At 42.3% G+C, this 22,964-nt stretch overlaps 1 protein-coding gene across 1 annotated transcript in view; it reads right to left on the reverse strand.

Moving 5' to 3' along the window:
• LOC124722165 (latrophilin Cirl) overlaps nucleotides 1–22,964 on the reverse strand; it is a 799,917-nt gene that overhangs the window by 87,185 nt on the left and 689,768 nt on the right. The window contains exon 6 of the mRNA XM_047247367.1: nucleotides 18,820–18,926. Coding sequence (XP_047103323.1) covers nucleotides 18,820–18,926 — 107 coding nt within the window. The remainder of the gene's footprint in view (nucleotides 1–18,819; nucleotides 18,927–22,964) is intronic.

The raw sequence follows: 22,964 nt of genomic DNA on the forward strand, positions 1-22,964 counted from the left end.
AACTGGACTGAACGAGAGAAGAAAGGTGAGGCAAAGAAAAAAGACTAAGGCTCCCGGAGGTCAGCGGAGATCCCACGCCAGCGGTGTCTCAGAATATGCACACCAAACTTAGTAGAAGCGCTCCAGGGAAAGTCACACCGACACTACTTCCAGCAGACCCCACGTACCACACCGACAATGACACGGCACATGTTTGCCGCTCCTCATGTTGCGACTGCGCACAGGGCCCTTCCCACACTGACAGCAGACAACACTCGGCGCTATCGTCGTAACGGCCACATCTTGTGGACGTCAGCTCTGCATTACTCCCGGAACAGTCTGCATAATCCTGAAATACGGATGTTAAATTTAACAGCTGCGCTAGCTAACCGAGACAAACAACTACACTTAACGTAGTCTCCTACAGAAAAAAATCAACCTACGCCGGCATCACTGTTCGCTACAATGGCGTTCTATGCTTCGTTGGCTTCCAGCAATTAAGAGCGGCTACTGGAGACAAAATGTAGGCGAGAACTTATCGAGTCACAATCTTTTATACGAAAAAAGTTCGCCCGGTTTTTTGATGTATGTACTTCAACATTTCTTGGTGTTAACGGCAGAGTGCGTAATATAAGTGCCAATAACCGAAGAATCTTAGAACGGACATGGCTGGAGAATTAATCGCAATCTCTGTTTTCTCGTATGTCTTCGGCCTCTGAGGCCGAGAGCTCAACACGGCCGACTGCTACGCGGAGGACCCGGGTTCGAATCCCGGAACTGCCAGGGATTTTTCTTTGATGGGAGGAGTGAAATTAGGTGCAGTCAGCCTCATTATGCCAACTGAGGAGCTATATAACTAAGTAGTAGCAGCTCCACATCAACTGCCCCTCCATACCGCATCCAATGACGCCAATGGCTGAGGACGACTCGGCGATCGGTCGGTACCGATGGGCCCGCAAGGGCCTCAGGACGGAATTTTGTGTGTTTATATCAGTTCACGAAAAGAAAAACGTGCTACTTAGGTACGATTAGAAAAGCAGTCCGTGACTAGATAAAGACAGTCCCACAGATCACAAAGAAAACTTGTACACAAAAACCATTTATGTTACGTCAGTTTTAAATAAATCCAAATGATGATGGTGTTTGAATTATCCTAGACAAGCAGTGAACGTGGGTGAGAGAGAGAAAGAATCAGATTTACAAGTAACCGTCAGCTCTGACCGAAAATGTTCGCATTCCAAATGTAGCTGCAACTTTGAGATTTCTTAACTGTTGAAAATTAACAAATACAAACCTTCATTAACTTCAAATGAATTTCCACTGACAATAAACTGTCCGAAGTACAGAATTGTACGACGGCACGGTGTTTCAGTTTACTTATTTGAAATGAAAGCACACAACACACTATTTTAAGAACCTGTATAAACGAGACTACTCCGCTACTCTTGTTGCAACTTGACTTAGTACCAACATAATAGAACAAAAATTGCTGTGATTTTAATGTCATCTCCGTGCAAAGTCTGAAAGTTTCCGACATTATGACAGCGCTTTTTACGCGGTATTCATTCTTCCAAACAATTTTTTCCACTCCAAGATTAAGTAATTCGGTTATTTCGTGTGTGGCCTTCCTCATATCTCCTTTCCCGTAACTGTCGTTGCCACTAACAGTTCATTTTCACATTATAAGGTCATTTAATTTTCAACATGTCTTGTAGCACAGCATTTGGGACGAGTCTATTTTCCCTGCTGCTAATTCCACTACTCATAAGAGGTTTACAAAAGGTCCCGAGGGCTCAAATTGCGATAATGGGGCTGCGAGACTCATCCAGAACAAGACACGTGTCGTTTCCCGCACGTGGCTGTTCAACGATTTGCCGTCTCACACACACAGGATGGCAGGGAGAAATTAATTACGCTCGCACGAAAATAGGTGGGTAGATGCGAATGGGAGAGGGTAGCCGAGAGATTTACGGCGCGAGTGATTTATCTTTCGCGCCAATACTGCATCGGACTGCCGCGCTGTCTGCTGAGTCCAAGTAACAGCGCCGTGGCTTAAACGCGAGAGATGCCCTCGAATATTAAAACACAAGTCCTGTCAGTGGCGAAGCACGCCCTGGGTTCGATTTATAACATATTGCGCTATTCGAGGAGCTTCAGTACAGACCTGCCTCCTTGGCTACGGTGTCCCCTGACAAGCGGAAAAAAGACATGAAGCAAAATTGGGGTGATTAGTGACATAGTTAAAGATCGGAATAAACTACGGTAGGGAAGGTAACCGGCCCTCTCCATTTCGCAGCAATCATTTTACAATTTACCTTAAGTAATTTAAGGAAACAACAGAAAACCTATATCACGATCTGAACCCCGCTCCTTGTAAATAGGCAAGTAGCGTCCGACGTTGACTAGTTGGTGTGCTGTCAGTAAACAGCCATTTTAACCCATCAGAGCTAGTTAGTTTCACGTTACGTGGAACATTTTTACGAGTAATCACAATTATGTGGAACGATTCATTTTTCATTCGCTTTACGCATTCATTCTCAAATATGACTACAGGCTGACCATTTACAGGGTTTTTTCTTCTCTTTTTAAAATATGCAAATGTGAATTAATAATTCCCACCTTTTGTGGAATACAAAATGCCGGACAAGTGCAACTAGGACTTGTGTTCTAATGGTCCTGCGCGACCGTAGAAGGCGCCTCGTCGCATCCATCGGTATGTGCAGGCTAATCTCGAGAACTGCTGTACGAATTTTGATCCGGTTTCGACTAAAAAAGAGATACTGATTCACAAGGAAGGTTGTTGTATACAATTTATAAATATTTAGTACAAACTGTCTGAATTACGATAAATTAAAGTAACGTTATAAAAACGACGCCATTGTCATCAAGTGGGCAACCACCAAAACACGAGAGAGCAGCAGTGGGCTGAGACAGTAGAAAGCGTAATCACATTCGATAGTGGTGTAGTGGTCTAGCTTTAAGGTGTCACGTTAGGTACCGGAAAGTTATAGGATCGAATTTGCGGCCAGATCAATTTCTTTTCATTCTGCCTAGTACCTAGAGCTCACTTGTCAATTATGTGGAGATTTGCCAAAAACGAAACGTGGCTCGTATTCCACTACATTTTAGCTCCCCTTCCCCGGGTGGATAATTGGTTAGGGACTTGCAGATGGCCTAATTAACATCCAGTTGATTGCAATCGTTTCAGAACAACTGCATAGAAAACAAATGAGACTCAAAACCTGTGGCTTCCGGTTCTTCATGCATGAAGTGAAACGCTGCTGGGATGCAGTTGTGCTTCTTCTATAGACGGCCCAGTCACATTAATGTGACCACAGCATATTTTCCACCTCGACGTGCCACACGGCAGGTAGTAGCACTAGCAGTCGAGGGGGGGGGGGGGAGGGGGTGCGAAAAACAGTGCAATCGTTGTCTTAATGCAGAAACGGACCAATTTATCTGGCGTCAAAAAGGGCATGATTATTGGCTCTCGGTCCAGGGTGGAAGCACTTCCGAAACAGCTAAGTTTGCAAACTGTTCGCGCCCCGCCCTTGGTTAAGGGGGTAGGACGTCAAACCGGCCGACTTGGAGCAGGATCAAATTTGCTGCCAGATCAATTTCTTTTCATTCTGCCTAGCACCTAGAGCTCACTTGTCAATTATGTGGAGATTCGCCAAAAACGAAACGTGGCTCGGATTCCACTACACTTTAGCTCCCCTTCCCCGGATGGGGACATTTTAATTTCCACTGTCTATACCTTTACAGATAAATTCATAAAACGTTGTCAGCCTGGCCACGAAGGATTCAGGATTCACACTCATAGCAGTGGAAGTTCAACACCATAAAAAAATAATTTTGTTTACATGTGAAATTTCATCATTTTTTCATTTACTATTGGCTGCATTAGTTGCTATAGGTACACCCTTCTTCACAAGAAGAGAGATTCTTCGATGAATTTTGCACAGCATACAAAGCATACTTACGGGTTATGAAACTCTAGAATTTATTTAATTTATGAAAAAATGAATGACCATTTTAAACTTCGGGTTTAGAAAAAACTCAATTTTTATAGTTATTAACCACAATTTTAAATGTATTTGGAAAATTCTAGAGTTTGATACACCTGTAAGTATAGTCTGTATATTGTGCAAAATTCATCTAAGAATCTCTCTTACTTATGAAGAAAAGTGTACCTATAGCAACAAATGCAGCCAATAGTAAGTGAAAAAATGACGAAATTTCACAGGTGAACTTCCACTAGTGTAAGTGTGAATCCTGAATCCTTCCTGGTCATGCTCACAACGATGTACGACTTTATTTGTAATAGTATAGACAGTGGAAATTAAAATGTCCTGTGGTGCCTCTAATGCTCAAAGTCGGCCCGTTTGACGTCCCCCCCCCCCCCTCCCCCCGAGCATGGCAAAATGGCTCCATCCAAAACCAGCGCCGAGGCAACAGTGGAACAGTGGTGCATCATAGGTGACAGGAGATGCGTGCGGGCAAATAGGCGTGCCACTGTTAAGTAACTGACCGCCCGGATGAACGAAACGTATTACCAATAGTGTCTCCTCATTCAGCGAACGTTGCTGCGTATGGGCCTCCGCAGCTAGTGCCTGGTTCACGCACCTATGCCGATTCTTGTTCGTCACCAATGAAGACTGGAATTTCTCACAAGTATTGCAAATGGACATCCACTGAATGGCGACAGGTAGCCTTTTTAGATGAATCACACTGTATGCCCCATCGGACAGATGGAGGTTTTACAACGTGAGGTGTTGGAAAGTAAACACCCTGTGTGTCTTATGGTCTGGGGAATGTTCTCGTGGCATTCCCTGTGAGCCTGGCTGATCTTGCCATTCTGGAAGCCACAGTGGATCACCACAAGTATGTATATACTCTAGGGGACCCCGTCCACCCCTAAATGTAATTCGTTCTTCCTCGGCACAATGGCGTCTGTCAAGAGGCTAATGCAATATGTCACACAGCTCGCTGTGTACGTGCATCATTCGAAGAGTACCAGGATGAATTTAGCGTTCGAGTATAACGACTTTTCTGGAGACTAGAAATCTACTCTGTAGGAATCAGCATGGGTTTCGAAAAAGACGCTCGTGTGAAACCCAGCTCGCGCTATTCGTCCACGAGACTCAGAGGGCCATAGACACTGGTTCACAGGTAGATGCCGTGTTTCTTGACTTCCGCAAGGCGTTCGATACAGTTCCCCACAGTCGTTTAATGAACAAAGTAAGAGCATATAGACTATCAGACCAATTGTGTGATTGGATTGAAGAGTTCCTAGATAACAGAACTCAGCATGTCATTCTCAATGGAGAGAAGTCTTCCGAAGTAAGAGTGATTTCAGGTGTGCCGCAGGGGAGTGTCGTACGACCGTTGCTATTCACATTATACATAAATGACCTTGTGGATGACATCGGAAGTTCACTGAGGCTTTTTGCGGATGATGCTGTGGTATATATCGAGAGGTTGTAACAATGGAACATTGTACTGAAATGCAGGAGGATCTGCAGCGAATTGACGCATCGTGCAGGGAATGGCAATTGAATCTCAATGTAGACAAGTGTAATGTGCTGCGAATACATAGAAAGATAGATCCCTTATCATTTAGCTACAATATAGCAGGTCAGCAACTGGAAGCAGTTAATTCCATAAATTATCTGGGAGTACGCATTAGGAGTGATTTAAAATGGAATGATCATATAAAGTTGATCGTCGGTAAGGCACATGCCAGACTGAGATTCATTGGAAGAATCCTAAGGAAATGCAATCCGGAAACAAAGGAAGTAGGTTACAGTACGCTTGTTCGCCCACTGCTTGAATACTGCTCAGCAGTGTGGGATCCGTACCAGATAGGGGTTGATAGAAGAGACAGAGAAGATCCAACGGAGAGCAGCGCGCTTCGTTACAGGATCATTTAGTAAACGCGAAAGCGTTACGGAGATGATAGATAAACTCCAGTGGAAGACTCTGCAGGAGAGACGCTCAGTAGCTCGGTACGGGCTTTTGTTAAAGTTTCGAGAACATACCTTCACCGAAGAGTCAAGCAGTATATTGCTCCCTCCCAAGTATATCTCGAGAAGAGACCATTAGGATACAATCAGAGAGATTAGGTCCCACACAGAGGCATACTGACAATCCTTCTTTCCACGAACAATACGAGACTGGAATAGAAGGGAGAACCGATAGGGGTACTCAGGGTACCCTCCGCCACACACCGTCAGGTGGTTTGCGGAGTATGGATGTAGATGTGGATGTAGATGCTCGTCTGGCCACCAAACTCCCCCAAAGGAGAATCTGTGAACCACATCGATCGGGAAGTACGCACCGTGGATCCTCAAACGAGAAGCTGGCCACGGCACTGGGTCCAAAGCCCCCTCACAATCTCACGGACTGATTTCCTTCAGTCTCGCGCTGCAAATGGTTGTTATTCGGGCTTCTCACAGGTGACTGGACAGTGAATGAACACAGTTTTACAGCTGCGCAGCATATGACCCAACTTTCAGCGCTCTGTTTTCCTGTAGTCAGACATAGATGCAAACACGGTTCTCTGCGTGGTGGGGGCGAAAGATATTATTTATTTGTAGACTTTTATCTCTATTGACGGGAAAGAGATTGTCGGCTTTGAAAGATCATAGAAACATGGACATGATCTTCTTCAACGGGATTCAGAAATTTTTTGGGGATGAATACACAACATTCAGAAATGCTTCTACAGAGGGTTGCGGGACGCAATTCGAAATGTGCCGACGCTTTCAGACTGCCATTTTCTGCTTCCCTCACATTATCAACAACAATTGGGACTTCTAATTCACCGAAAATACTTCGAACAATGTACGCCGAGTTACTCAACTGTGGAATATTCTAATAAACATTAACAATAACAAAGAGATAACCAGCTCACCATGCGATATGCGTTTACAGTTTGAAATAATCAAATATTTTGAACTAACAGTTTCCCTACAATAGTCTAGTAACTGTTTTATAGCAAAAAACATGTGAATCCAAAGTATGCGGTGTTTTATTTTTTATGATTCACATAAAACGTTTTCCGAAAAACTGCTTTGTTGTGACTTTGGTTCGTTTACATACAGTACGTGTCTTCAGTAGCTGAACTCTCAGCTTTCTGCTTGCCTTAATTGAATATGGCCACAATTCTTTGCCTGGGACGGCGGAGAAGTCTGCCATAAATAAATAAATAAATGCACTAATCCTTGTTCCATAGATCACGAATACGACATTTCGTAATGATGTGGAACGTGTTACTTTAACATAAGTTTTCTTTACACAACATGATTAATTTATTAATTTTTTTTACTGTTACTACTTCATATGTAAGAATTCATCTATTGAGTAGAAGGAGTTGTCATTCAGAAATACTTTTAATTTGGTTTTAAATGTTGGTTGGCTATCTGTCAGACTTTTAATACTATTTGGCAAATGACCAAAGATCTTTGTGGCAGCATAATTCACCCCTTTCTGTGCCAAAGTGAGATTTAATCCAGAATAGTGAATATCTTCCTTTCCTCTAGTGTTGTAACTATGCACTTCGCTGTTATTTTTGAATTGGGATGGGTTGTTGATGACAAATCTCATAAGTGAATATACGTACTGCGAAGGTACTGTGAATATCCTGAGTTCCTTAAATAAATGTCTGCAAGGTGATCTTGGGTGGGTTCCAGCTATTATTCTGATTACACGCTTTTGTGCAATGAATACTTTCTCTCTTAGTGACGAATTGCCCCAAAATATGATGCCATATGAAAGCAGTGAATGAAAATATTAGTCCAACGTTTATCAGAATATAGTGTAAAAATTCGAAGTAAATCGGTCATGAACTTTCCGAGATTTTTGCTAACAACGTTAAACATCGTTTATAGGTGACACGTCTTTCCCTATAGGTTATATCAAATTTTTTTTGATAATTTAAACTCCTTGCACCATCTTAGGTAGTACAACGCTTTTTCTGTCTCAACAAATACCATTAGAATGTCTTTAATTTTCTCAGATCTTGTTTCATTTATCAAGGGCAACGTAAAATCTGCCTCACTTGTGCCTTTAACGTTTCTACACCCAAATAATCCTAAGTCGTTACCTGACAGATCCTCAATTTTCTTTTCAGTTCTTCTGTATCTCATTCTTGTCAGCAACTTGGATGCATGAGCTGTGAAGCTGATTGTGCGATGGTTCTCGTATTTAGCTGCTAATGGTGTGAATGATGCACCATAGGTTCACAGACAGGTATTCATGTTACAACGCGGCTGAAGCATAAAAGTGCAATTTTTTTTAAATTCATAAGACAGTGGCAGGTGTCATCCACTTTCATATAGCATGTTTGAAAATTCCAATGACATAACCCCTGCCAAAGAGCCGAAAAGGATCTGAAATTGACTGCGACAATATACTCTCTCTCTCTCTCTCTCTCTCTCTCTCTCTCTCTCTCACACACACACACACACACACACACATATACTTACTTACTTATCGCGAATGGACCCAGAAGGATCACGCAAAGCTTTCTGACGTCGTTTCTTCCATACTTCTTTCATTCGTTCTCCATGTTTTCTTTTTCTTTCTTCTGTCCAATTTGTTCCTGGTCTCTTTAGTGCTTCCTTCTCCGACAATACAATCCACTTTTCCACCTTATTTCTAAAAGTTTTTCTATCTTTGACATCTTTAAGTTCAATATTTGCTTTTTGTAAATCTAATTTTACTTGGCTAATCCATGGTGTTGTTGATTTGACTTTTTCTATGTAAGTGAGAATTCTGTTGGTGAGTCGTGTGGGGGGAAGTCTAGTGACATGTCCATAAAATTTTAATCTTCGCCTTCTTATGTCTGCTGCCAGGTTTGATGTAGTTTCTGTGGTTCTTCTTGATTGTATCCGGTATCCTTCTTCTGTTAATTTTAGACCTAAAATCTTTCTCATAATTTTGCGTTCTTCTTTTAGTATTTTTTCTAAATCACATTTTGTGTGGAGTGTGAGCGTTTCACTAGCATATAGTGCTGCTGGCTTAATTACTGCGCAGTAGTGTCTGATTTTTGTGTTCGAGGAGATGCATTTTTTATTGTATATTTCATGTGTCATACCATATGCTCTCTTCATTTTCTGTTGTCTGATCTTCTGTGCAACTTTCTCTCCTCCGGTTGGCTCCAAAATTTCACCTAGGTATTTAAAATGTTTTACTCTATTTATTTTTCCATATTTTGTGTTCAAACTGTGTATATGGAATTTCGTACAGAAAAATTCTGTCTTTTGAAACGAAATTTGTAAACCTACTTTATCCGCGCATTCCTTAAGGATCTCTATTTGTTTGGTGGCGATTTCTTCATCATCTGCAAGTATGGCCAAGTCGTCCGCGAATGCTAAACAAGATATCTCCACGTTGTCTTTGGTTCTACCAAGATGGATTGGTTTCCAGTAGGATTGATTTTTTAATTCTTTTTCCCATTCCTTAATGACTTTATCCAGGACTATATTAAACAGAAGTGGAGATAGCCCGTCACCTTGACGTACTCCAGTTTTTATGAGAAAAGGTTCAGAGATTTCTCCCCTGAATTTAACTTTAGATACAGTGTCTGTCAGTGATTCTTTGATAAGCCTTAGTGTTTTGGAGTCAAGTCCAAGTTCCTCTAAAATGTTAAACAAAGATTGGCGGTCAATTGAGTCATAGGCTTTCTTAAAATCTACAAATGTACAAATTATGGGGGCATTTCTAATTGCTTTGTGTTTTAATATTGTCTTTAAATTAAATATTTGTTCTATGCATGAGCGACCGGGGCGAAAGCCTGCTTGATAATCACCAATTTGGCGTTCCAGCTGCTCTTGTGTTCTTTTCAGCAGGCATGTTGAGAGAATTTTGTAGGTGACTTGTAAAAGTGAGATTCCCCTGTAGTTATTGACATTTGTTCTGTCTCCTTTTTTATGTAACGGGTGAATAAGGGCACATTTCCAATACTCTGGTAATTTTTCTGTTATTATTTTTGTGAGCTCTTGCAACGTCTTTGGTCCTAGGTTTTTTAATAGCTCTGCAACAATGCCATCTTCGCCAGATGTTCTATTATTTTTTAAGTTTTTAATGTGACATTTGATTTCTTCCTGTGTTGGTGGTAATGAATCCGGTTGAGCGTTGGCACTGATTTCTTTGGGAAACCTTAAACTAGGTTCTGGGCAATTTAGTAGGTTAGAAAAATATCGAGCCAATACTTGACAGTTTTCCTGGTTTGTTAGGGCTAATTTACCATCAGGTTTTCTGAAACATAAATTTTGAGGGATATATCCTCGTATTTTATCTGCGAAAGTTCTGTAGAAGTCTCTTGTATTATAGTTTTGGAAATTTTCTTCTATGGCATCCAGTTGTGCCTTTGTGTACTTCCTTTTTGCTTGCCTAATGGATTTTGAAACCTGTTTTCTAATCTCGTTAAATAAATGTAGACTTTCTTGTGATTTTTTACTGTTATATTCTTGAAATGCCTTTTTTCTCCTTTCCAATGCATTTTCACAGTCTGAATCCCACCAAGGGCACACACACATATATATATATACACACATACCTTTGCCTTCCAAGACGCTTCCTGATACTCAATTCGTACTCAGTTAATAAGCCAGAACGTTGGCGAAATGACGCCATAAATTGGGAGGATTTATTCCGCGTACCCCCTATGAGGGCAGGCGCAGTGGTTCAAAAAAATTATACGTCACGCCGAGGGAGAATAATAGCTCGTACGGCTTTTCTATTAAAAATTATGATCCATTAATAAAAGTTTAATTAACTTTAATTTTAAATATTACGACGTTTTAAATATAACGACCTCTCTGGAAGCATTCATAAAGCCGGATCTTATTATTTTTCCGTTTCCGGGGAATGTAATGGAAGAGATGCATAGGAGATGAGGCTGCGAGACAATTATGCGAGGTCGTGTGGAGCGCACAACTGAGCGACAGAAAGCGGAAGGTAAGTTCCTCAAACGGAACACCTCGTCTCCGCACCTACTGCGCAACAGTTACGTAATTACTCTATTTTTATGCAACGAAAGTTAAACAAATACTCCAGGTAAGGTCTCTGGACGAAGCGAAACATCTGTTCTGACAGTAAAGTCAGAAGGAACTGACTTTTTATTCAGCGAACTACAAAGCTGACACAGATATTGTTTCCCTTGTTCTCGAAGCATGTCTCTTGCTCAGTGTCACTGTGGAAAGACAAATTTCGATTTCATGACAGAAAATTTTACTTTGAGATGAAGTATTTCTGCTGTTGACGCGGTATTCGCCTCGCTGAATTTCTGTTACAAGTTAAAAAAGGGTTTGGGACGTGTAGAGGAACCACTGGGAACGGGTTTGATGTCTTGTACAATTACTGAGCAGCCTTCCAAGAGTTCCCATTTGTTCGCCAACTTTCTTACAGAAGCAGCTCCACAGGGTGTCCGAATCTTTAGAATCACTATTGTAGACGACCGAGGATCGTAAACTGAGTACTTCGAGATTTTTTATTTATTTATTCTTTCTTGTCCAAGACATCGTACGATACGGACACTAATTTTTGTAAGGTTGAATAAGAAGTACACGCTTTTTGTTCTATTGATTTTTGTTCATTTCCAACTAGTTTTCGGCTTACTGGTCCATCTTCAGGAAACAACTGACTAGCGTCTGGAAAGAACGCTTGTTCTTAGGTAATCAAACATTATAAACAAAGATACAATCCACTTGCATAGTTTCGTACATCAAACTTGTTTCTTAATGCTGACATTACGCTTCACCTAACAGACATTATTAAGCGCAATAAATATTGTCTACTGGGTAAAATGTAATTTCAACGCTAAGAAACAAGTTCGATGCACAACACTCTCTGTAAGTGCACTGGATCTTTGCTTACAATGTAGGGTTACCGAAGAACAAATGTCCGTTCCAGCAGCTAGTCAATTGCTTCCTGAAAATGGTCCATTAAGCAGAAAACTAATTTGAAACAAACAAAATATCAGTAGAATAAAAACAGTGTACTTGTTATCCAATATTAAATATGGAACTTTTCTATGTTGTTGTTGTGGTCTTCAGTCCTGAGACTGGTTTGATGCAGCTCTCCATGCTACTCTATCCTGTGCAAGCTTCTTCATTTCACAGTACCTACTGCAGCCTACATCCTTCTGAATCTGCTTAGTGTATTCATCTCTTGGTCTTCCCTCTACGATTTTTACCCTCCACGCTGCCCTCCAGTACTAAATTGGTGATCCCTTGATGCCTCAGAACATGTCCTACCAACCGATCCCTTCTCCTAGTCAAGTTGTGCCACAAACTTCTCTTCTCCCCAATTCTATTCAATACCTCCTCATTAGTTATGTGATCTACCCATCTAATCTTCAGCAATCTTCTGTAGCACCACATTTCGAAAGCTTCTATTCTCTTTTTGTCTAAACTATTTATCGTCTACGTTTCACTTCCATACTTGGCTACACTCCATACAAATACTTTCAGAAACGACTTCCTAACACTTACATCAATACTCGATGTTAACAAATTTCTCTTCTTCAGAAACGCTTTCCTCGCCATTGCCATTCTACATTTTATATCCTCTCTACTTCGACCATCATCAGTTATTTTGCTCCCCAAATAGCAAAATTCCTTTACTTCTTTAAGTGTCTCATTTCCTAATCTAATACCCTCAGCATCACCCGACTTAATTCGACTACGTTCCATTATCCTCGTTTTGCTTTTGTTGATGATCATCTTATACCCTCCTTTCAAGACACTGTCCATTCCGTTCAACTGCTCTTCCAAGTCCTTTGCTGTTTCTGACAGAATTACAATGTCATTGGCGAACTTCAAAGTTTTTATTTCTTCTCCTTGGATTTTAATACCTACTCCGAATTTTTCTTTTGTTTCCTTTACTGCTTGCTCAATATACAGATTGAACAACATCGGGGAGAGGCTACAACCCTGTCTTACTCCCTTCCCAACCACTGCTTCCCTTTCATGTCCCTCGACTCTTATAACTGCCATCTGCTTTCTGTACAAATTGTAAATAGCCTTTCGCTCCCTGTATTTTACCCCTGCCACCTTCAGAATTTGAAAGAGAGTATTCCAGTCAATATTGACAAAATATTTCTCTAAGTCTACAAATGCCAGAAACGTAGGTTTGCCTTTCCGTAATCTTTCGACTTAGGTCTTTCAGTGCTCTGTCAAACTCTTCACACAGTATCATATCTCCCATTTCATCTTCATCTACATCCTCTTCCATTTCCATAATATTGTCCTCAACTATATCGCCCATGTATAGACCCTCTGTATACTCCTTCTATCTTTCTGCTTTCCCTTCTTTGCTTAGAACTGGGTTTCCATCAAAGCTCTTGATATTCATGCAAGTGGTTCTCTTTTCTCCAAAGGTCTCTCTAATTTTCCTGTAGGCAGTATCTATCTTATCCCTAGTGAGATAAGCCTCTACATCCTTACATTTGTCCTCTAGCCATCCTTGCTTAGCCATTTTGCACTTCCTGTCGATCTCATTTTGGAGACGTTTGTATTCCTTTTTGCCTGCTTCACTTACTGCATTTTTGTATTTTCTCCTTTCATCAATTAATTTCAGTATCTCTTCTGTTACCCAAGGATTTGTACTAGCCCTCGTCGTTTTACCTACTTGATCCTCTGCTGCCTTCACTATTTCATTCCTCAAAGCTACCCATTCTTCTTCTACTGTATTTCTTTCCCCCATTCCTGTCAATTGTTCCCTTATGCTCTCCCTGAAACTCTGTAGAACTTCTGGTTCTTTCAGTTTATCCGGGTCCCATCTCCTTAAATTCTCACTTTCTTGCAGTTTCTTCTACCAAGAAGGAAATGAAGAATCCACAAATTAGAGACAATAAGAACAATATACAGTATTAAAACTAACTAGTTATCATAACCGAGCCAACACATTAAGAACATTAAATAATACTATAATACGTCATGTGGTAGTCAAAATAGTTTCAACCAAAATTTACAGGTTTTCAAGTCAGATGAGACCAGCCTGAAAAGCCTTGTCGTCTCCTGTAACCAATTCGTCTAAGGTGCAGGGTTCATCCAACTTCCTGTAGATTAGCAAGTGGTGTGGAGTTGCAGTTTGCCACATTCACAGCGTTCAAAAGTACTACTGGAGTCCCATTTCTTCCAGTTTACTAAACACCCGGATACGCCGATCCTTAGGTGATTCAGGACTTTCCAATTTGTATACGGGAGTTCCTCCTTCGGATTATTACATATTACATGGGCCTACTGGAGAGGAGTTCCGCCACAATTCTTCTCGGCGTTTATTCTGATAGATCTGACTTTCAGGGGTAAGGGAAGGCATCCTATAATGACAGTTCCTGTCTCACTCAGGGCTACATCTACTTCTTTGGAACGAGTACGGTTTCGCCAGACGGGGGCCGCGTGCTCCGCGGCGGAGAAGCAAGACGACAAAGCAGACGCAGGAAGGACAGTCGGTTATGCTCCCCATCTGCTGTTTGTAAGCTTCCGTATTCTGGGTGCATACTTTCATTTTTGTTCTCATACGGTGTTCCTTCTGGGTAAGCTTGACTCCCAGATATTTCGGGTTAGTGCACTGTGAAAGGCGATATCCATTCCATCTTACATTAACCTCTTTCTTTGCCTCTCAGCTGCGCAAACACAAATAACAAACTTATGTTTTTTTAATTGGGATTTAAATGATCATTATTACAATAAACAGCTAAGTTCCCGACCGCTACCTTTAGTCTCTTTCCCATCTGTTCGAAGGCTTTGTTCTGAACGGCGACGGCTGTAGCATCTGCAAAGATAAAGAAACGGGTGTCCGTTTTGATCGACTGATCATTAGTGTATACACTACCTGACACAAGCACGTAATGCGAAATGTCACTACATATCTCGAGAAGGAAGGAAGGAAGACTGGGTTTAGCGTCTCGTCGACATCGAGGACATTAGAGACGGAGCACAAGCTCGGATTGTGTCAAGGATGGGGAAGGAAATCGGCCGTGCCCTTTCAAAGGAACCATTCCGGCATTTGCCTGGAACGATTTCTGAAAATCACGGAAAACCTAAATCTGGATGGCCGGATATCACGAGAGGCGGACCTGCCAGTATAATAGGAGTAGTTAACTATTCTGCTGTTAGCAGAGACGGAGTAATAGCATAATGGGTCGATCAGGAGAGCTCAACGTGGACTAGGCATTGGATTAACCTGAGTAACAAATCCATCACGGACATTTCAACCTTTTTAATGCTGTCCAAATCAACTGTTGATGATGTGACTGTGCAGTGGAAACGTGAAGGAACAGCGACACCAACCAAGACCAGGTAGACCTTATGTACTGCCGGATAGGGACCGACAAGCATTGCGGAGAGCTGTTGTAAAAAACTGCAGGAGATCAGCGGCAGAACTCACTCGTGAGTTAAAAGTGCTACCACCAGTCCACCTAGCACAATAACAGTTCGTAGGAGGTAAATAATAAGGAACAGTAACACAGTAGATTCTCATAATCCACATATTTATGTAGTCCATGCTAACTGGCGCTTGAGATAACTGGAAACGGGTGATCTGGAGTGACGAATTACGCTGTACTCTGTGGAAAATCCGACAGGAGTTTTTGGGTTTGGCGAATGCTTTGAGAACGTTACCTCCGATGAGTGTCGCATATGCCTTCAACCAGACAATCGTCGGTGACGTGTTTGGAGGCAACCCGGTCAGGCTGAACGCCTTAGACACACGAGTGCAGTAAGGTGGAGGTTCCCTAATGTTTGGGGTGGCATTATGGGTGGCCGACATACGCCAATGGTCGTCATGGAAGGCGCCGTAACGGCTGTACGATACACAAATGCCATTCTCCGGCCGATAGTGCAACCATATCGGGAGCTTATTGGCGAGGCATTCGTCTTCATGGACGACAATTCGCACCCCCATCGTATACATCTCGTGAATGAATTCCTTCAGGATAATGACATCGCTCGACTAGAGTGGCCAGCATGTTCTCCAGACATGAACCCTAGCGAACATGCCTGGGATAGATTGAAAATGGCTGTTTATGGACTACGTGACCCACCAACCACTCTGAGGGATCTACACCGAATCGCCGTTGACGAGTGGGACAATCTGGACCAACAGTGCATTGATGAACTTGTGGACGATGAATACAGGTATACGGCGATGCAAGAGGACGTGCTACTGGGTACTAGAGGTACCTGTGTACAGATATCTGGACCACCACCTCTGAAGGTCTCGCTATATGGTGGTACAACATGCAATGTGTGGTTTTCATGAGCAATAAAAAGGGCGGAAATGATGTTTATGTTGATCTCTATTCCAATTTTCTGTACAGATTCCGGAACTCTCGGAACCGAGGTGCTGAAAAATTTTTTTAATGTGTGTAAGTTTCTGGATACATGTCATCAGTTAGTGTATATTAAACAGCCACGGGGCGGGAGTCAGACGTTTTTCTGCATCCGTGATCGACTCCTTTTTGTTTGTAGGACAACAAAGAATCCTCTGTTTCGTATCAAGCACCCGATGAATTCTGCTAGTCTATATTTCTTCATAGTACTGTATAGTTTTGCCATCAGTTGCTTATGACTGGGTGGGAGAGTTGAATAAAGCTGCACCTGTGATCTCCTTTTGTTTGTAGCCGTCTTCTTTATGATGCGTGCGGTTCCGGACAGTTGTCGGGGCGAAAGACTGCTTGCCGTCTAATAATGGCTCCACCCGGACACACTTAAATGCGCTTGAGGATCATTTTATCACTTCGTAAAGTTGACACAGAAGAAAGACGGGAGTGAAGTTCTTTTTAACTGTCGTGTCCTTCGTACGCTCTGTTATTGCAGCAATCTTCGCTCTCCTCAAGATCTTACACGTTTGCATTTTAAGGACTCAATTGCTTATCATAGTTAGTAGCCATTCTAGACGTGAATATCCAAAAATCCCCCTCCCTCGCCTCCAGCAGCGCTTGGTCGAGTCCCACACGCTCTGTCCTTTATCGCTTCTACGGTGACACAGATTAAATCCCTAATAATGGCAACAACAAAAAATAGTTACGCACTCGCTACATTTGCGAAGTGTGTCTCAGAGCACTGACGCCTACACAGTAGTAATGTGAGATTTCGATTGGCGGCCGCTTTCCGCGTCCCTTTTCACAGCGAGGCCGCCTAATACGTACGCTGACCTTGGCGGTAATGAACTAGAAGCCTTCAAAAGTGAGGGCTCTGCGTTAATTACGATGTAGCGCGTACACATCTCGACTCCTCCCACAAAACAAGCCAGCCTCCGGTGTTGAGCATAATGCGAACAGATTACGCGCCCCCCACTTAAAATTATTCGCTAGAATTATTCATTAAGCGCCGCAAAAGAAGCTCACGAATGGAGAGAGACGGGCCGATTTCGGTCGGTCAACCCAGGACGGATGACTTCAATAAAACTTGTTGCTTCTTTCCGTGGCCATGACTTGTGTGAGTAAAGTTTACGTGACGGCAGTAACTCTGCCAAGTCTTTATATAACGCACTCCCATTTATTGCGAAAGTTTTCTGTTCACTACCGCAGTGTGGTCAAGCATGGGGGCTACAAGTTACTTCCATCAGCGGTCAACCTGGAAGAAAAGGGGGAAAAAAAAATGAATATATGTTCAAGCTCTCGGCTCTACACGGAAAATCAAGCTGGTGCGAATGGTCTTGAATTTCGAACGGAACAGCCGACGTTCCTCAGCAATGTAGAAGAGAAAAAGCAAAATTGGAATGTAAGCATGCTGTCGACATGCGCATTTTCAGGAATGTGGGTTATACCTGTTGTATGGTTTTCAGTGAGGTTCCGCCATCTCTCCTAGTCATCGTCTGCCGCAGTTCAGTCACTGGTCACTTAAATCAAATATCGACAGAGTATCTCCCATTTCCGTACTTCGCGGCGGCCGCTTTCAACATTGCTCCGCCTTACACATTAACAGCATGACACTCTAAGCACTCTGGCTCACCGAAGATGGGAGACGGCGTGAAAACCGAGCCAAATCCTGCCATTTTTTTTTTTTTTTTTTTTACACGAACGGAGAATTGCTAGAGGTGAAAAATACGGTGACAAGAAAAAGGGCTAATGACCGGGGATTGGACGGGAAGTACTTCGCATTTGTCACGGGCAAATGCTCACAGAACCATGAAGTCATACATGGAGTCAACTGTTACGTACGGTGGAGAAGTGCAAAGAAAGATAAACAGCGACACAATATACTAGGAATTACTCGTACAAGTAAAACACAAGAATCATCCAGTCCTTAAATTACAGTGGAAATTAAATGATTGTAAACTCCAAAACGGGAGCATATCTAGAATAATGCGTACGTTATGTAGTTTCGATGATAAAAGCAATTCATTACTTCGAGACTGACGTATATAAATAGCTCGTGAACTCTCCTGCACTGTAAAATAAAGCAAATAAACGCTCGTCTGGCCTTCAAAACATCCTGTCAGTCATGGTGCGACAAGCACATCATCCATTTCAAAGAACACACAGTTCAGCGAGGAAAAGCTGGTTACAACACGAAGGCTTTACAAAAAGAGAGAAAAAAGTTGGGGTTGAAATAAAAAGGAAGTACTATGTGATGCACGTATCAGGCAGCGTTCTTAAATTACACCGAATTGCACTTGTTTCTTAATTGCAGCGAACGATCACACATTAGTTGACTGAAGAGATGCAGACTAACTTAATGAAGAAGACAGCTTCGGCGTAGATTCGCTGCGATGTGTTTGATGGGGACTGGAGTGAACGCATAGACACGTTTCGTTTGCAATAAAAACCATAGTGACGGCGGGAAAAGAGCGACAAGCTTTTACGTGCAGAGGTGGAGTACTTACCTGGCATGCACTGGTAGTGGGCCTCTAAGTATTTTAGAGTACCCGGGCAAGGATCCCCGAACATACTTGTAGCAGCAACAATACTGCAGTTCTGCTGCTGGCTACATCTGGCGAACAGAGATAATAAAAAATGTAATTTCTTTTCTGCACTAACCCGGATTACATTGATAGTGCACTTCTATGTACTTGAGGGTGCCTGGACAAAAGGGCTCCATTTCCAGTACAGTGTCCGTTATCAAAAGTTCGCAGTACGGCTGGCCCTCGCAGCTGAAATAGAGAGCGAACTTAGTGCGCTGTAGCTGGGTCGGACGGAGGGCAGAATCAATCTTTCGTGATTCGTGTCGTATCACTCTCCCTCCGCCCACTCGGGATATTAAACATCCCCTCACATGAAGAAAAACATCAGGCTACAGTACGGAAGACCAGAAACTCGAACACAGTAACCGGAAAGTCAGTCGACGGACAAATTTAAACGGGCGCCAGACGGCGAGAACACACAATACGGCTAGCAGAAACTGTGGAAGCTGCTCTTCAACTCGATCGTTGCCGGCTATTCCCTTCGGCAGACTTATCTAATCCCTCATTATCTTGCCTGCTGACCATTAGTTTTTTTTCTGTTTCTGGTCACTAACTGAGTGAGGAACCGTTTTTTAAGACTATCACGCAGGCTGCAAAACTCTGAATAGTCCACCTTACTTTCTACTGTTATCACTGGTCTCATTTTCAATCTGTTTCTGACCCAAGAGCACACTTAATTTTTTCTCGTTTGATACTACAGCAAAAAGATGGAGTAGTGTCGAATGAAGAACTCCCATAACACAGAATAACAGTTTTGATATGTCCCCATTCCTAGACATCTTCATCAAACCAAGATGAGAACATGGTTGTAGAAGCTGTTATAGTTGGGATGATTAGGATGCTCCAGTGAGGGATTTTTTTTTTTTGTGGGGCGTTAGCAAACGCAATAAACGCACTTCATATACAACAACGTTTTCGATGGACGTCGCCTGTCTGTTTCCTTATACCCTGACGGCTTCTCCATTTCATCCTTAACTCTTCTTCTCCTTCTTCCACTCCGCTCCAGTCTTCTTTTTCCTATCCCACCCTCTGCACCGCTTCCCGCCTTCTCAATCCCCCCGCCCAAAACAATTCTCTCTCTCTCTCTCTCTCTCTCTCTCTCTCTCCCTCCCTCCCTCTCTCTCTCTCGCTCTCAATGTGTCTGTTCAAGCAGCATGTACACAAAAGGATCTTCTCTAATCGTTCTCCTATAAAATGCACTTCCTTACGACGGAGAAAGAATGCCGGAAAGTACGAAAAACATTTTCGATTTGTTTGTGCCGAGTTGCCAAACTTGTGTTCCATTTTTCGTTAATGTTTCTCTCTTCTTCTACAACTATCATTTTTCTGGTCTTCCGATACTGTTACCGTTATTTCACAAAATAAAGTGACACTTTCTGAACAGAAGAAGTCACAGTATGAGGCTACAGCTATGGAGAAGAGCACAAGCAGAAGAGCTATTTAGGGAGCAGTTGGTGGAAGCAGAACACGCTTAACAGCGGGTTTGCAGCGTTCCCGACACCCCTCAAGTACACGCTGAACGAATGCCTCTCTGGTGCACGTCTCTCATGTTAGAAAGCTATGCGCGCTCATGGAACAAGAATGAAAAATAGGTGAGTGTCTGTATCCACAAAAAATGTGTTCCACGTTGTTTTAACCCTCGCAATATCAACGGGTGGCTGGGGGTTATTTTTCTGCCCAACTTTAGAAAATAAATCTAACCAGTTACTTTAGCTCATAAAATTTTGTAAAAAATATTTATTGTTTTTAATGACATCTTCTAAACAATTCCGTAAATGTTTTCAATTTTTCAGTTAAACTTATACAAAATATTTAAGTCTTTCGAGTAGATGTCATTTTCCCAATGAATGTCATATTCAATATTTTCAGGTTCAGGACCTTACTTACACATTAATATCTATTTAAACAGTTTGTTGCGAGTAAAAGATAACAATAATTAGCGAAATTTTCATTTCTTAATTTTTAAATTTTTTTTATGTTACAGTGGGCTTCAAGTACCCCCACTGGTAGTAAATGTTATGGAAAATGTGTAAATATTGCTACGAATGTGCTAGAAGATATTTTCGGGTTCTGTATTCTACTTACACATCTGCATGTCTTGCAAAAGTACGTTGTTGATGAAGTCAACAAATAAGCAATTATTCCGCTTTTTTCAGTTTCTTTAGGGTGGGCATAAACTACCCCTACTTGCCAATAGGCGTTATGGAAAATCCGTTGGTATTGCTAGGGTTAAATATCGTGAGTTCCGTTGCAGAATTACGGACATATCAAACTGTGTATATGTTGCAGAGGAAGGTTACATCCTGGAAAAGAAAACAAATGACCTCTGGGGTCTTGCGCATATCCGCAGTGGCTGGAAAAGCCTGCTGGCACAGTGCGCTGGATGTTCAAACTACTAGACCATCACAGGGGTCCAAAGAACATTTATTCTACTAAACTCAAAAGAAATGTGTGCACAGGAACAGGACACGGTAGTTTACGGAGGAAAAGGAATTGTGCATACGCAGAGGCAAGCGTCAACAGCCAAAACTTAAATAGTTAGTACCGTACGTTAATCAAATAAAACACAGCGTTAAAAGGAACAGAATTATAACACAAACACACTTGTCTACAATAAACTACTAACACCAAATATATAACATCTGAAACCTGTAAGCGTGACGTGCTAGAGTTCAAATGACATATATCGCTTGAAAGAGGGGGTTAGGGCTACATAAACGTTGCATGGCGTTACATATACAGGGTGAATAAAAAATGCCACTCTTTGAGGTCAGCATGCGATTTCTGATCCAGATTGAAGACAAAAGTTTATGTAGCAGACTCAGATCGCGCGCATTTTGAAACCTTATGTATGAAAACGAGGACCAAGCAATACTCTCAGATCTTGTAGCTCATCGGAATGTCAAGAACATGTATCAACGCACACTACCACACTAGCCGTCGTAGCTCAAAGAGTAGACTGCTGGACATCCACCACACAGCTACAGTTCGAATCCTCCTCAGGTTTCTTTTTCCTTTAAATTTTTTAACCGTCCATTCCATAGTTTTTGTCGTTTATAAGCAGGACATGGTTACGTCACATGACAATAGCCTATCACGTGACAGTGGCATCCATTGAAATGCATGCAAGTGTCCACTAACCGCACAGTACACAACCATAGCTAGTCCTGCGAAGTTCTCGTAGCGCGGCTTCCCGATGGAGTACACAAACGATAACTACGTCGATATGCTTTTGGTGCCGAGTGCATCCGATAACCAAGCTGCTCCTACTCGTGGTGTGCTGCACGGTACCCTCAAAGGTGTCATTACAGTAGAAATGTTTCTCGTCGCCTGAAGCAAAGCCTTCGGGAAACCGGTAATCTTCGTCCACAAGCAACGGACAGAGGTCGTCCAAGGATTAGGCGTACTCGACAAACAGAGGAGGCGATTCCTGAAACCGTTCACCAGTCACCTCGGCGAAGTACAAGGCAGTTCCACATATCTCATTGACTGGCTGCTGAAGTGTTGCACGATAAAGAAATGCATCCGTGTCGTTGCACGTAAACTCGACAGCAGCAGCCAGAAGACCGCACTCGACGAGTACAGTTTTGTGGATGGCTTTTGCACCTAGTGGAAGATAAAGTACATTTTATAAAAAACGTGACATGGAGTGACGAATCTAGCTTCAGTCGTAAAGGTATTTTCAACATCCACAATAGCCACTATTGCTCGGAACACAACCCACATATCACCCGTGAACGTGGCTTTTCGGCACGCTTCGGCTTATACCTGTGGGAGAAGAGGCTTTGTCCCTTGCCTATTGCCGGACACGTTGAATGTGCTGCTGTATCGTACATTTATTTGCAACACTTTGCCTAACGTATTAGAAAACATTCCACATGGAGTTTGGCGACAGCTATGGTTTGAGTGTACCGCCACACTTTGGAATGAATATGCATAACTATTTAAATGAAGCCTTTCCAGGGAAATGGATTGGTGATGGAGGTCCAATGTTCTGGCCTTCGCGTTTCCCGGACCTTAATCCACTAGATTTTTATTTGTGGGGCTACTTAAAGGAACAAGTTTAA

The sequence above is a fragment of the Schistocerca piceifrons genome, chromosome X (genome assembly GCF_021461385.2).
Source record: "Schistocerca piceifrons isolate TAMUIC-IGC-003096 chromosome X, iqSchPice1.1, whole genome shotgun sequence".
Classification (NCBI taxonomy): domain Eukaryota; kingdom Metazoa; phylum Arthropoda; class Insecta; order Orthoptera; family Acrididae; genus Schistocerca; species Schistocerca piceifrons.